The 17,069-nt window shown below is 33.8% G+C and overlaps 1 protein-coding gene across 1 annotated transcript in view; it reads left to right on the top strand.

Annotated features, from left to right (window-relative positions):
* The window catches only part of LOC148623503 (menin-like), a 33,328-nt gene extending 20,838 nt beyond the window's left edge, over positions 1 to 12,490 (top strand). Inside the window, exon 6 of the mRNA XM_088565350.1 lies at positions 6,865 to 12,490. Coding sequence (XP_088421476.1) covers positions 6,865 to 7,897 — 1,033 coding nt within the window. The 3' untranslated portion in view covers positions 7,898 to 12,490. The remainder of the gene's footprint in view (positions 1 to 6,864) is intronic.
* Positions 12,491 to 17,069: the final 4,579 nt, after the last annotated feature.

The following is a 17,069-nucleotide window of genomic DNA, read 5'->3' as shown; positions in this document are numbered from 1 at the left end:
TTTCTGTTTATGATGTTATTACTTTAAAAAATCTGAAAACTCAATATTTGCTTTACTTAAGCAGTTAAGACTCACCAGTAGTTGTTGTCTTACATGTTGCTGTCTTTGAGTGCCCACTCGATCTGCTCAGTGAAGGTACGAATTCCCGCTCTCACTACAGGTATAGCTAATCACCAGAAGTAAGGAACATGCTAATAAAGGGAACTTAACAAATTCCCCTTCTTTTTGAAGGAAAGTCTACATCTAAATGTTCAACAAAACTGTTTGTAGCATGCAAATCTAAGTCTAATTCATATATACACTATTTACAAATCTGTCGATGCATACAGTTACTATTCCAAACACCTGACCCCCAGAGCACCATCTTGAAGTGCCCTGAGCAGGTTAAGACTTGACGCTCCTCTTTTGGTCAAGCAATCGGCTAGCTGATGTTTTGTTTCGATCCATTTTACTGATTCTATTTGGTTCATTTGAATCAATTCTTGAATGCTGCCAATTTCAAGTCTCAGACTCTTTTCAGATACTTGTTTTGTCGATTTGATAGCATCCCACAGTGAATGGCAGTCTGTTAAGCAAGTTATTGGCAGTTGAGTTGGATCAGCTTTGCCATACATAAGTTCTGTGTACAGTGATGCTATAAAAATACCACTGTCAATAGCATCTGCCAGAGTCAGTGTTCTGCTGCTAAAGTGCTTCTTGCTACTCTTCTTATTCTTTTTTACTGCCAGGTGATAGGCAAGAAGAGTCCATTTTCACCAACAAGCACAATAAAATGTCCTCCTTGTGTACCTCCATCAGATAAATTGCCTAGTGAAGAATCACTAAAAATTTTCAGTCTAATTGCACTGTCTTTTCCGAGTTTTTTTTAATTTCAGAGTGATGGTTTCAGACTTAAGATTCTTGATTATCTTATTTGCTTCATTTAGCGTCTGTATATTTGCTTTTTTAAGAGATGATGCAAGGTTTGATGCATCAAATATCATATCTGGCCTACTTTGTCTTGCAATCCAGAGTATTTGTCCAATTTTAGGCTGCAAAAGGTCTATTTCTTTTCTAGTCAGAGGTGGTTCTTTGTCTCCCATACTGGAGACTATTTTGGTAGTTGTTTTGCCTTAAATGTAAGTCATTTTCGTGTTTTGAGAGTTCTATACCAACATAAGGGAATGACCCATTCTCCTCTAACTCTTCTTTTCCGACACAAAAGGTTGATTGTATACTACTTATAACTTTCTTTTCAAATCTAGTGAACCACCCCACAAAAAGTCATCAACATGACAAGCATGTATACCTTCTACACTGCCTTTTTCATCTTTCCAGAAAAATACAGCAGGATCAACCTTGGATACACTTACTTTGCATTGTTCAAGGACTTCTTTTATTCTGTTATACCAACTAAGAGAAGCATCTGACAGACCATAAACACATTTGCAAGGTAGCCAGACAACATCTTTACACTGTGCTTCTGGTGGGGGTATCAATATCTTTCTTCCTATTTCAGCACCTTGCAAAAAGGCAGTTTTAATGTCCATTGTACGTATTTTCCACCCTCTTTGTGCTATAATGGCCAGTACTAGTCTTAGAATCTGTTCTGCAAGTGGGTGAATCTTTTGGTATATCATCTCTGTTAATTTCCTCAAACCCTCTAGCGACTAATCTTGCCACATGTAATGTCCCAACTGATGTGTCCTTTAGACTATATATCCATCTTGTAGAAATACATTTTTGGCCAGTATTTTTGCATTCGTCATAAACATTATTGTTCTTCCATGAAGTTAGTTCTTTTAGTTCAGCATCCTTAAACTATACATCTTCAAAAAGCATAACACTGTCGTCATCAGATTGAGGATTAGGTTCCACATCTTGAGCAACCTTTTCCAATTCCTCTAGTTTACTTAAGTCAACTGAAATTTCTGTTCCTTTCACGTTGTCAGGCTCCAAGTAATACAAGTTAAACCAGTTTTTATTGTTAGCTGTAGCCTTTCCAGCACATCCAATGACCTTAGCAACAAAATGTTCTCCACTTTCAGCATTTTTATATCTTATAGTTTGTCCTATTTTCATGTCTGAGAGTTTTGGGGCTTCTGTTTCTGCACTTGCATTTTCAATTATTCTCATTTTCAATGTTTTCAACATGACTATCATCTTCATTCTCATCATCAGTGTCACTATCATAATAATTTTCATATTTGTTTTCCTGTTCTGGCATTGCCTTAGAAATAATCTTATTACCATGCTCAGAGTTTTCAGTCTGATGGTTATATTCTTCTGTTTCAGGTAATGTTGATATATTAGTTAATCTGCACTGATGTACTCTAACAAGGATTCCACCATGTCTTACAAAAACAACAACTCTGTCTTGTCCAATAACAAAACCTGGACCTTTCCACTTTTTGCCATTTGGTCTTTTATAATGGACTTTATCACCTGTCTGATGAGGAATACCACTTGGACGTGTTTGTTTTCTCAGTGCTCTGTGAATTCTTTCAGAACATTCACTTCTGGTGAAAACCGTTCTAGCTGAATGCAATGCTTCAATATGTTTTCCAACAATTTCACTCATGGTGGTCCCTTCTAGGGCAGGCAGCTTATGAGTTAAACACTAGGCAAGTTTGGGTTGTGTCCATAAACTAACTGGTATGGACTATATTCATGTTCATTGTCCAGTGCATTCTATGCCATTAAAGCCCAACTCAAAGCAATATCCCAGTCACAATTATTATCTGCTTTCACTTTCAGTAAGAGTTTGATTGTGCCTACAAGAAATCCATTATTCCAAGGACGACTATAAGCTGTTTTAACTTCAATGTTGAAGTTATCTGTTACGTACTTCATCATTATTAAATTCACCACCATTATCACTATATAGACGTTTTGATGAACTGTATATTGAAATCCAAGATTCCAAGAACTTCTTAACAAATTCTGATGCATTTTTTGTTCTCATGATACTGCCAGCACTAAAACGTGTGAATTCATCAATGATATGTAAATACCATACATTATGCTCTAGTTCATGCAGATCAACCGCTACTGTTTCATTGAAATATGTTGCTAATGGCAGTCGAACTACCGGTTTTGAACTGCGTCTTTTATTAGTGATACAAATGTCACAATTTTCGCATACTGAACGGAGAATTTCTAATGTATCTGCATTGCTTACACCAGCTTTATTGAGAAGTTTTGCTAAACATGTATATGTTGCATGTCCAAATTGTTTGTGACTTTTAATTAACATCTTACATTTCTCTGTTGTATTCATGTCATACGTGACATTAAGTATGTTTTCCTCTGAACTTACATATATTTCTGGCTTTGTTTTCATTATGTTTATACAGTAATGTCCACTAGATGTGAACTCTAATTCAACTGGTTTGTCAAACATAGTTACCTTATCATTCGTTAAGTCCAGCACAGTTCCAGCTTTCTTAAGGGATGCCTTACTGAGTAACAAAGGGATATCAGCTTTTACAATTTCGGTTTCAACTTTACAATCAGTACTTTCTATCTGAGCTGGTATAGTTGCACACATAAAATGGTTAACTACTTTTCCATCACCAAACTTAAATGCCCTATTACTTGCGCTTGTAGCAATGTCCCCTGTTTTCTCTGAAAACTGTTTAAACCATTTTTTCCCACAAACGGTACACATGCACGCAGTGTCTATAATTGCTGCACAAGCAGATTTAAGTACAAGTATTTCGCTCACAGCTTCAAATTGCAATTCTCTACAATGTCAGAATCAACTTGATTGACAGAGTTTTCTTTGTCAGGACAATCTTTTGCCCAATGAAAAACACTCTGACAGATAGCACATATTGTTCGTTTACCAAACTTATTTAAGGGATTAGTGCCCCTTTCCTTTGACTTGGTCCCAGACCCTTTCTTTTGTTGTGTGTAGTATACTGGCTCTTGTTTAATTGTGATACTTGGTAGATTAGCACTCAATTCAGTAGGTCGAGATGTTCTTTTGCCAATTATACCTTGCAAAGCTGACTTCATTAAGGCATATTTAACATCACTAGATGCTGTTAAAGGCTAATTGTTTGTCTCTGGAGGAAAGGCCAGAATTGCTGAACAATTTGAAGGCAAGGACGGCTTCAGGGAGTGTCATATTGTATTTTTTAGCTTTGTTATATATCTTGTCGAATTCAACTATATAATCTGACTTTTATAACCTTTCTGTTTTAACAAACGTATCAAAATTCTTGTAGGCCTCGTATGCTTTGTCCTTATCATCCTGTAAAAACGTCTTGTCCAGTTGAGCTATCAGCTTAGCCATGCCATCTTCCTTTGCCAGATCGGCAGTCAGGATTTCCATTGCAGCGCCCCATGCATTTCTCATTAGCGTAAGCAATACAGCAAGTGCTTGTTTTTCAGCTTTTAATTCCATTTCTAGTCGCCAGACTTAAATTTCATTCTTCCATGTTTCATAAGTCATTGACCTTGGGTCAAACGTGGGAGGATTCTTAAAACTTGTCGCCATGTTTTTCTTCATGCTCTGCTACCATGAAAACTCAATATTAGCTATACTTAAGCAGTTAAGACTCACCCTTAGTTGTTGTCTTACATGTTGCTGTCTTCGGGAGCCTGTTCGATCTCCTCAGTGAAGGTACAAATTCCTGCTCTCTATACAGGTATAGCTAATCACCGGAAATAAGGAACATGCTAATAAACAGAACTTAACAAAATCTTCTTCTCGGAAACTGCTCTACAGTATTCAATGAAAGTTGACATTTTTGTTTTATAGGGTATCCTTAACGAAATGACAGATTTTTGATCGCTGAAAAAACATGGCTGCTGTTTCTGAAAATAGAACAGTGGGTCAGACAGCAGGTTTTTGCATACATCTCCAAATCTGTTAGGTTTAGCCAATAGCTTTCAATTGCTGAAATGATCCTTATTATAAGGCTTACAAATGTGTCCAATGAATCAAGTGGAGTCAAAATTGTCTGACTACTCCTTGTTAGATTTATTGTCCTTAAAAGTCAAAAATTTAAAAAGGTGAGCAATTCAGGCTCCTGGAAGCCTTTTATTACATTTTCTTATGCCCATCTATCTAGGCAGTTTGCTTTATGGTATACTAGTACTTGTCTGTCTGTCCGTCTGTCTGTCGTTCACACTTCACACAATAACTCAAAAATTTTTCTACCAACTTTTGTGATGCTTCAGTGAAATGTTTCTTTCTCCTGATGTGAGGTTTTTTTAATTTTTGTTAATTTTCAGTATTATGATTTAGAGTAATTAGACTTAGTTCATTAAAAAGGGTGGATTTCACAGTTTTTGGACTTTCACTCAGTAGTGGTTGCACCCATTTTCATGGAACTTTGGTTAATAGTTTGTTATATTGATGTTAGGTCTTTCTTTAATTGTTATAAAATTCGTTAGGATTTTTGATCCATGAAAAAACATGGCTGTTGTTCTTAAAAATAGAACATGGGTGTCTGAAGGCAGTTTTTTGCAAATAAATAACTCAAAAACTGTTGCCTTAAGCTAATTTCTGGCTGAGAATATTGTTCAGCATCATGAGACGGACTTGTGCAGAAATTTTAAGAACAATTTTTCAACCGATATAGGAGTTGCGGCTCCTGAAATAGTTTTTTTGGCATTTTCATGTGTGCAACTTGGAAAATCTTCTCAAAATCCATTGCACAGAATTCAGTGCAAGTTGGCATATTTGTTCCTTAGGGTATCCCACACAAAATGACTGTTGAGATTTATGATTCATTAAAAATGTGGCCGCTGTTACTAAAAATAGAACATAGGGCTCAGAAGGCAGTTTTTTGCAAATAACTCAAACATCATTGTCTTTAACAAATTTCTGGCTGGGGATAATATCATTCAGCATCATGAGACAGGCCTATGTCGAAATTTTCATTACCATTCATTGCCTGATGTAGGAGTTACGGCCCCTGAAACAGTTATTGTTGTTTTTTGTTTTGTTTTTTTCACATGTACATCTTTGAAAATCATCTTCTCTTAAACCATTTAAGATCATATAATGAAAATATGCATAATAGTTCTTTAGTGTATTGTGCTGAAAATGACTCTTTTGATTTTTAATCCTTGAATAGATATGGCTGCCTATACTAAAATGGAACATAGTAGTGGGAAGACAGTTTCTTGAAAATAATTATGGTTCAAGTCATGAAAATGCTATTAAAAGCATTTCCTGCATTTGACAGTTCAGTTGATATTAACTTAGCCTGTCTCATTCCTGAAGTTTTTCAAATAAGCAAATGGTTAACCAGGTGAGCAATTCAGGCTTTCTTGAGCTTCTAGTTTTTTAATTGATGTATGCTTCTTGATTTATATGTATTTTGCATCCAAATATACCCAATGTGTTTAGGGTTCAACATATGTGGGCATATCTAGCTGCACTCTTCAACTTATTATTGAATTATGGGACTTTTTCACACACAAATGGGTGATTTCACGATTGGTCCATCATGTCAGATCCCTCATATCATGTATATATAGATCAATGTTTATATTGGGAGACTGATGTATATTAAGATATATGATATAAAATAAACTGAAAGGAAACGCTTAATGTAAGGTCAATTAATGTTTAAATTTCTTCAAATTTTTTTTGTTTTGGAAGGGATCTCTTGCCTACAATTTGCAGTTGATTTTGATAAAATTAGTGCCAAATGTCACAATAATGAACCTCTTAGAAAAAGTCAGGTGGGCCACTGACTGAACAGTGTTCTTCCAATTTTTTGGTATTTGGAGTAATTTTTTTTACATTCTAAAACGGTTTGAACAGAAAATTCATTGTAGTGTTTTGTGTAATTTCAAAGATTGTTTCCTTTAATGTACTGAATATTAGTAAGATCTATGTTAGAAATCATTTTGACATTTCAGTTTCAACTATAACAGGGAAGATGAAGAAATTTACAAAGAATTCTTAGAAATAGGGAATGATTTGATTCCAACCGTAATGAAGAATGTTGCTAGTGAAAATGCATCACGTATTCATCACACATCAATACTGTATGATCCTGAGTGTTATGCCAACTTTCTCCGGTTTTATGATGGTATATGTGAATGGGAGGAAGACAGTAAAACACCAGTTCTTCATATTACTTGGGCTAAACAGCTTGTTAACTCACTTTCCAAGTTTGATCCTTCAGTTAGAAAATTAGTACATCTGGCAAATATGGATGGTGAGGAATCTTCTTCCTCACAATCAGAAGATGAATCAAGTGAGGAGAAGGAAATTGTTCAGGATGAAAATAGAAATCAAAAGAAAAGGATTAGAAGTCGTAAGAGAAAACAGTCAAGTGTTGAGGAAACAAAATTAAATGGAGAAAAACAAACAAAGTCAATGTCTGACATTGAGGAATTGGTATCTAAAGTTGAGGATGATACTCAAAGTGAACCAAATCCTAATATTGAGGCATTAGCACAGGCTTGTGGTGAATCTATATTAAATCCAGAGTATTTACTGGGTAATGGGGAGCCTTTTACTGCAGGTAGTACAGCATCCGTTGTAACAAGCTCATCAGACACTCGAGTTGATCTACAAGAGTTTTTAAGTACCAAATCTAGTGGATCTCCTTTCATGGGAATGTCAGTTGATTCAATGCTCAAGGCTGAAAGTCCCTCAGACATGATAATCTACAAAAAACAACAACAGTTTTCTAATGGTCTTATCACACCTGTCTCTGAATGTAGCTCTGAACCAGAGGAAGAAAAAACAGTTTTTGAACCAGTTACATTATGCCTTAAAAGTCATAAAATGTTAGGATTACGCAAGATCTTTTCATCTGAGAAATGTAATTATAGTGCAATACAGCTTCAGCTTACAGCACAATCACAAGTACACTTCAAAAATCATAAACGCAGCACAGAATTTGACCTGGCATTAGCAAGGAAACGACCTAGGCGAGAGTAATGGGAGCTGTTTATGTTGGGTTTTCTTTTGTTAATGATTTGTTTTGAGATTGTAGCTTTAGATTTTAACTTGTATATACATGTAGTCTTAATTTAATTCCATGGCTGTACGTTTTTTTTTTTTTTTTTTTTTTTTTGGTTTGTTTTTTGTTTTATTTTATTTATAAGTTATAGATTGCATTCCATTTTAATTTATAATTTTTAATTATTAGCTCACCCTCACCTAAAGACCATGTGAGCTACACCCATTACTTATATTTTATGTATTGTCAATCGTCATTGTAAAGTTGCTATACACCCTCAAATTTTAGGATATGGCTGTCTGTTTTCTCCACATTCATGGATAGTTAACATATCCATCATTAAAATAGTGTTGTGTTTTTTTTTTGGGAAGAGAAGAAATTTAAAAAAAAAACTGAAATATGTAGATTAAGTGTAAATTGAAAAAGTGAATGGTATGATGTACATCCCTGCGAACATTTAGCCAAACTTAGACTGCTTTTTTGAGTCAATTGTACAATTTTCAGCTCACTAAGTGTCCGTCATCTTGGTTTTTAACAACTATTCAAACATCTTCATCTCTGAAATTAATGTATGGATTTTGATGAAACTTCACTTGATTGTTCCTTAGGGTACCCTGCATAAAGCTTTTGCTTCGATTTTTGATCAGTTGAAAAACTTGGCCGCTGTTACTATAAACAGAACATAAGGGTCAGACCGGGTAAAAGTGTTAAGCATGATGTGATCTATCTGTGTGTCAATTTAGTGAAAATCTGTCAACTGATGTTTGAGTAATTGCCCTTTTTCCACATTTTTGGCTATTTTTGATGTTATTATTTCAAAATCTTCTCTGAAACTGATATTCACAATCAAATGAATCTTAGGAAGATTGTTTATTAGGGTATTCTGTACAAAATGATTGTTTAAAATTTTTAAAACATCGAAAAACATGGTCGCTGTTACTAAAAATAGAACAAAGGGGTCAAAATACAGTTTTTTGCAAATAACTTAAAAACTGTTGAATTAAGCAAACTTCTAATATTGTTCACCATCAGGAGACAGACTTATACCAAAATTTTCAAAATGATTTGTCGCCTGATGTAGGATTAATGGCCCTAAAACAGATTTATTTTTCGTCTTTCAGGTGAACCAATACAACTTTGAAAATCTTCTGAAACCATGCAACTAATGTTCATTAAAGTTGGCAAAATTGTTTTTTAGGGTATCCTGCAAAAAATGATGTTTAATATTTTTCATCAGTCGAAAAACATGGCAGCCATTACTAAAAATAGAACAATGGGGTCAAAATGCTTTTTTGCTATTTTTTCCTCAACTATAGAAGAATAATGAAGATGTAAGCTACTCATAAGATATTACATGATATTCTGAGTTGACTGACAGTATTGAATTTTTTTTTTGCAACCATTTTCACTGGTTGCTTGGATTCCAATGGTTTTTAGTTTTGCCTGGAACCATTGGTATTCTAAGTTGAATGGTGATGACCAAATTTGTTCTGGGCAGCCATTTTAAGATGGCTGCCATTTTACCACTGACTTTTATACTTGCTTTCATTCCATTGATATTTGGTTTATACAGTATATACGGTCTCCCGAGTTGAATGGTGATGATTAACATGTTGTATAGCCATGATTTAGCTTCATTCTTACGTCTTTTTTCAGTAAATGTATTCTTGGCTGATGCCCCTCAGACCAGGTAGAATAACATGACATAGTGAGACCTACAAGTATGCCCAAATTTAAAAACACTTTGAATGCATTTCCAACAATTTGCCTTAGGTACTCAGTTGAACTTACAGCATTCATCAATATATACTCTTTTTCAGCAATTTTTTTATCATGGTAACAAAGCATGATACCTTTATTTACTTAGTAGGTCATGGTTTGCCAGGTGAGCAATTCAGGCTCTTCGAGAGCCTCTTTTTTTTTCTTTTTTTAGCTGATTCTTAGTTCTCAGTCAGAATTTTAAACTAAACTAAAATAAGATCATATGATTGTCATCAAACTGTTTTTATTTTATGGTCATATTCTGCTGCATTTGGTGGACCATTTTATTCGTAGATTAGTTCCTAAATCCCCTGTTCCGTAAACATTGTTAGTGCATATAAACACAGTTTGTTGTAAACCATATTTATCAAGTGATCTTATTTGTCAATTTTTAAGTGCTTATATCAAATTGAGATAGTGCTGAGATTGTAAATTTTTATGACATAGTATTTTAATGATTTTAGTCATCCACACTGTGTTCTTTTTCAGATGCAATTGTTAGATCTCTGTTATCATTGTAAATATTAATTTCATTAGTGTTACCATTGTTATTTAAATGTTCATATTTTTATTCTTTATGCATAACATTAAACTTCTCATGAAGTCAAAATGATTCCCCAGTTTTACACTTGTTAGTAATATTAAGTGGCATATAGATTTGATTAAGAAAATGAATCCCAAGTACCTAAAATTATACCCTACCACTTGCAAAGTGGGGGATATATAGTGATAGGGGTGTCTGTCTATCTGTTACTAAACCACTGAATGGAATTGAATGAAACTTTCACATATTCTTTATTACATTTTCCTGTTGTGCACCTCTTATTTTAGATTTTGGTCCAATAAAAGGTGCATACTCGATATATCAGATGGAGAAGTGGGGATATCAAGTTAGTGAGCATTACTCAGAATTTTTCTTAGTTTTTAGTGGGACTTTGTTTCCAGTGCAGTTTGAATGATCTTTTTTATGTGTTTTCTCCTTGAACAGAACAGTTATAAATAGTACTTGAGGGCTATTGACCAATGGAAACTGGATTAATACTAGTACCAGAGACCATTAACCAATGGAATCATAGATTTATCCATGCTAGCACTGGAGACCATTAACCAATGGAATCATAGATTTATCCATGCTAGCTCTTTGATCAATGGAACCTTATGTTGCTTCATTCTCTAATCACTTAGGTATACCGGTAATCCGATTCAAGAGGTAGAATGTGTACCATAGTTGGGGTAATGTTTTATTTTGTATGACATCCTTCCAACAAAGAGAGAGTTATATTGATATTAGAGACTTTTGCCTTTTTGTTGAGGAATTAGGGGCTGAAAAGATGTAAGTGCACAATCAGATTTTTTTTATGAACTTCTTGACCAATTTAACGTGTTAGTGGTTGCTTTCAGTTCATTCATCAGTATAGAAATGGCATACAGGCGATTGTTAAAGTTCCAGGTCATACAGGTATTTGTAGGCCTTACATGTATGGTCTTGATTTATGAGTTTAAAATATACATAATCCTTTTGTTGTTGTTAATAGAAAAAAACATGACTGCCATTTCTAAAAATGAATGAAAAAGTGCTACTCATATCAGAAACTGTATAGAATGGGGATCCTCATACAAACTACATTGTAATTTTCCCATGACTCATTTTATAATTACATTATATATTATATTAATTATTTTTGTATTGTATTTCTTATATTATGATGATAACCAGTGTATTTAAATTTCAAGTTCTACCATTTCATTTACACTTTTAGAAGCCCAAACCCATGATTCAACAAACAACTCCACTACAATTCACAGAACATTTTATTAGCTCACATAATTTCTTGGTGTGCAGCTTTCAGTGTCAGTTTTAGCTAATGGCATGAACAAACTGGGGATAACTGGGGATATGCTCACTGGAACAGTACCTTCCTTGTTTCTCTTATAAGAATTCTTGTTAGTGTGAGGTACCCAGGGTAAGTCTACAGCTAGTGAATAGCTCAAAAGGCTGCTATTCTTAAAGTGTACTGGAAGTTGTCCTTTGTCTAGAGTTTTATTAATTAATGGTCAAATTACGTGTGTCAATATATCTTCTATGTTTGACATTTCCAGTGGTATCTAGCTGCACTTAGGCCATCATTTTATTGTACATGTACTTACAAGTTATCAGAATTGAAAAATCAAGACAGTTCAGTTGCTTGTCATGTGATGATTTAAAATGTATACTCTATTTCTAGAAAGTGGTTATTACACTGAATGTATGTCTGTTGTTCATATACTGTTGTTGTCTTCCATTGACATTAGGTTTCCAGACAATAACTTATGTGTGTGTGTAAAGCTAGAAGGTTCCACACCTTGAGAAGGTTTGACTTGATTTTTTGAGGTTATTGTTTCAACCATTTAGGTACTGCAGGCTAAGGACAAGCTTTTTCACAATAAATATATATTTCTTCTTAGAATGAAAAGTGAAGGTTAAGTATTAGTGTATATGTATAAAACACAGTTGAAGTAAACTTTTTGTCACTCATTTCATATTTAATTTAGTGCTATTACTGATATAATGGACAGTTTCTGTGATTTGTTATTGACTGTCTTCTCATAAGTGCTTTACTATGTAAATATTTTCTAATTCATTGTTTCTAGTTGATTAGCACATGTTGGTGCCGTCCCATTGATTTGTTATTGTTACTACATGCAATAGCTTTGAGGCATGATATAAAGGGAGATAACTTCTTCAGGCAGCTAGTATGAAGCAGTTGTATGTAAAATATTGTTAGCTATATTGTTGTCTTGTGTAATAATAAAGTGTGATGGTATCACCAGTATGTATTTATTGCCATTTTATGATTTTCCCTCAACACATGGTATCCTATCCTAAGAACGATTAATATCATGACAATTTTCAAAAATGTTGTTTGAGTACAAAACCATCACATTTCTCAGCTTTTGGGTAAAAATGTGATGAGCATACACTGTTCAATTTCAGATAATCTTAGTTGAACCTATTCATAATGCAAACTACAAAAAGCATGCAAAAATTTTAATGCATGGGATATGTGTCAGATTGTGTTGGTCTTTTAAATTTTGGATGGTGAGCACTTATATTGTTTTCAGCCTCAATGTTACAAAATGATGTCACATACAATACAGCAAATCTCAAAAATTTCTATGTTTCCCATTTTTAATCTAAAGTTTTCAAAATAAAGTATTTCAACTGTCTTTTCACTTAAATAATAGATTGAATTTGGAAAAGAAAGTTTCTATTTGACACTGACAGGTTTTTTCTGATGTGAAAGTTATAAAATTTGTATACATGTACTAGTATGATAAACAACTTCTAATTTAAACATAAAGTCAAGTGAAGTCAATTTAATTTAAAGCTGTTGTCACATATAGCTAGAATAATATAAAAACATGAGCTCTTTAACACGTGCATGTATTTTATTTGCAAAACAAATGCAGTGGAATTGGAATTGGCGAACGAAAATATGTCCACTTCCTAAAATTGGGATTTATTTATTTATTTATTTTAATTTGGGTGTGGGGGGGGGGTATTATTAGAATTTTGAAATATATTTCTCCAGTGAAATCTGATGTTGATGATATTGTTCTATAATATTCTATACAACAAACAGGGATTGTTTTTGGGGGTTGTAACTTGAACCATTTCCAAATTAGGGGCCAAACAATTTCCTGATGTCAAGAGAATAACTTGACTATAAGGAAAATGTATCTCTGAAATTGTACCAGAACATATAATATCTAAGGAAGTCTAGGATTAGTTACAGGGGTTATGACTTGAACCAATGGGGAATTAGGGACCAGAAACGTGCATTTTCATGATGCACTAAATGACTAAAGCTTACTTTTCATATGACCGCAATTTTTTTTTCAATTGTCATTGTAAAACGCTGTGAACATTGTCGTTGTCATTGGGGTCAGTTAACTCTCGTTTATTTACGATAACTTGAGTAATTAAAAAACTTATCCAATCTTTTTGAAATTTTAACACAGGGACATGGCGGAGTGTTCTATGGTTTTTGAAGGTTTCTGCCCCAACCCTTTAGAACATAAGGGGGGAAAAGGTGTTTTCTTTAGAAATGATGGAAAAAGGTTGTCCAATTCTAATTATTCTGTTGTCAATGTGTTCCTTTTGAAATTCTGTTTTTTATTGGATTCCTCATTAATTTTTCTATCAGATTAACATCTCTTGCATGTTTTTAGTTTTAGGAATCGAAGGCAAAGATCTGATTAGCACCTTTAAAGCAGAACCTTTTTCACCTTTAATTGAATTTCATACTGTGTGTTCAAACCAGTTGTGTTCATAATGAATTGTAAATTCTTATGCTTAAGTGCTTCAAAAACTAATAATTTGTCCACACTTTCCCCAAGTGAACAGAGCTCAACAAGCCTCGCTTCGTGAAGCTTATAGCCAGCACTCCAGTTTAGTTTCGCACTTTTGGCTAGGGATGAAAAATGACATAAATGGAAACTGGTGGTTGCTATAGTGATTAAAAATGAAGAATCTATTATTGATAAAACGTTTTCTGAAAACAGGGGACTTTTAAAAGTATTTTGCAATGTTCTATATATTTTCAATGTTAAAGGGGGCTTTTTCTCAATGACAATTTGACTTCATTGTGAAAGTGAAAGTAAGTCAATTTTTTACCATGCTAAATTTAATAAGTGGATTACAAAGTGAAATAGCTCAAAATCTAACCGGGGATGCCCATATGAGGAAGGGGTTTTCGAAGGGAAAGGTTTGAACAGTTTCAGGGGATGAAATAAGATATTTTGCGGGAAATTTGATATTTTTTAAAACTGATTTTATGAACTTTTTTGCAAATTTTCGCATGTTTTTGCATGGTTTCTATGGTAACCCAATTTGCTGTGGGTAATTTTTTTCCAGAAAATATTTACTGCATCCTGAAGGCCTTGGCTTGAGCTATTTCTAGATATACAGATTTACAGATGCTTGACAATTTCTTAAAGTGATAAATGTTATAAAGCATCAGATAACAAGACCAAAGTTAGGCAGTTCTACAATACTGTGGAGTGGTGGCTATAAGATAGTATGACCGTATTTTTCTCGTCAACTTTGAATTGTGATATAAACTTTGTGATTGGGCTTATGACGATGCGTACGTTGTTGGTGTCATATTCGACTGAACCGTGGCAGGTTAGGAAAACTTAAATGTTGCTATTAGAATGTGGAGTTATCAAGGGCAATATAGATATTAAAATGTTCGAAAATGGTTGTTGTTGTAAGATTATAATCATGAATCTTGGAAAGATGCTATTGTGGAGGGAAAGCACTTCGATCACAAGAACGTCCATTTTCATATGTGGACGGGTATCATTAAGAAATGCTTGCTTCCCATTTCACCAATATATCTAAGTTGTTTCTTTAATAATTTACGTATTTTTGATAAAACAAACTTTTTTGTAAAGAGCAGATTGTGCTGCAGACGATGTCATATTTTTCATGACGTAATGATCAGATCAAAGCGTATTACAATATCACAAATATCTCTCCTTTGATGTGGACATTGTATAAATGGAAAGAAATTGATTTGAAGACAAAATATTAGACTTTTTTTAAGTTATGCGTACAGCTTTTTTTTAAATCGGGACTTTTATTAACTATTATTGACAATTTATTACATAACCCAATGAAGCTATATATAAAATGTTCGATCAGTCTTTTTGTTAAAAGCCTTTTTGTCCGTATTTCAAATTTTTGTCACTAATCTTATTTTTTTCGACGTTGGCCATTGGCTACTTTCTTGCTTACTGTTGTAAAATATAACAACGAATAGTATTTCACCAAAGTATATTCACGCTTAAAGGACTGTATAAATATTCAGAACATCATGTTTATTTTAAAAAATAATGAGTTTTATTGTCTAATAGTAGATAAATACGCACTATGTTGTGATGTCACATTGTCTTTTTCCCGACGTTTTCTACACGTTGCGTGCTACCCGGTCTTTATCAAAAGCTTTTTTCGTTAGCTTTGAGTGAAGTAATAACTGTGAAATTTTGAGTTTTACATGTATATATGCTGCAGATAGTATTTTCTTAAAATAATGGTACTTGGTTGAACTTGTATCTTAGCGCAGCATTTTGTCTGTGTCTAACCAAAATGTCACAACATCTAAAATTTGTATATTTTATTTATTCATGCGTACACCATGCGAAATTCGAACGAATTGTTCAAAAAGGCAAATGGTGTTGAGTCGATTTCTTTATCTACTTAAAAATGTATTCATTCTCCTCTATGGTTTTATCATTTTTTTTCTTTGGCTTAACAAAGGGGTTATATATATAGGTCTGAAAAATTCCCAACGATGTTAGAACTGTCAAATTTGCGATGCAAATTTTTTGTCGTTCCCTCTGCGGGACTCGAACTCGTACCGCTGTGACGTCTATGACAACACCGCCTTCACAAAGTCCAGCGCCCTAGACCACTCGGTCAGCAAGGCTATATGAAATATTGCTTTTGCTGGCTGGGTCATTCCTCCTTGTAGGATTAATCTAGGGCTGAAACTTAGTACACGATGTATGGTAGTACGGGACAGATCATTTAGATGTTATTATATAGGATAGAGGATCAAATTAATGATGCATGTCACAACAAATCAATATTATACAAACGTCTTAGAATGTGAGGGAACGACCAAAAATTTGCATCGCAAATTTGACAGTTCTAACATCGTTGGAAATTTTTCAGACCTTTCTATACGTTTACATATCTTCCCTGTATCAATTTGATCCGATGGAGCAGTGTAGAATAGAGTCGTCACATTCTGAAACGTTTGTATAATATTGATTTGATCTTGAACTTTATGAGTTTATGCTAAATTTTATGGTAAAATTATACCATCTTCAGGTGATGTTAAACACATTTAGACGTTTATTTAATTTATTGTTATGTTTCGCATCGTTTTTAACGATCCATTACCCCGTAAGAGTGATTGTTTACTTTTATTTAGACGATTAATATATATATATATATTAATTTGATGAGAATCCTGCAATTTGATTGGTTTGTTGACAAAAATCAACATTGTTTCAATTGTATAAACTAACTTGCTATTTGTGCTACGCCCACCTTTTACGGAACTACTTTTTGTTTGTCAACATCCGAAACAACGTTTTCAATCACATTGTAAAGTTGAAACGTTTTTGTGACAATAAATTATTAACTAACTTTATGTCCGCCGGGTTTATGTCAAATTCTTGCTTTAAAAACTGTGTCTTCAATTTTGGAAAATAACTGAACATTTCTCAGTGATGAAATGACAGGGTCTTGCCGCTGATTTTAAAATGGCGGCCAATTTGTTTACTAGAAATTACTACACGGCTGGAACATTAAAGTTGCTATTTATTCAGTGTTAA

The sequence above is a fragment of the Perna viridis genome, chromosome 2 (assembly GCF_037379345.1).
Source record: "Perna viridis isolate PV_CMFRI_1.1 ecotype Kerala chromosome 2, ASM3737934v1, whole genome shotgun sequence".
NCBI classification, from domain to species: Eukaryota; Metazoa; Mollusca; class Bivalvia; order Mytilida; family Mytilidae; genus Perna; species Perna viridis.
Note: the sequence above shows the minus strand (reverse complement) of the source record. Positions and strands in the feature narration are given on the sequence as shown.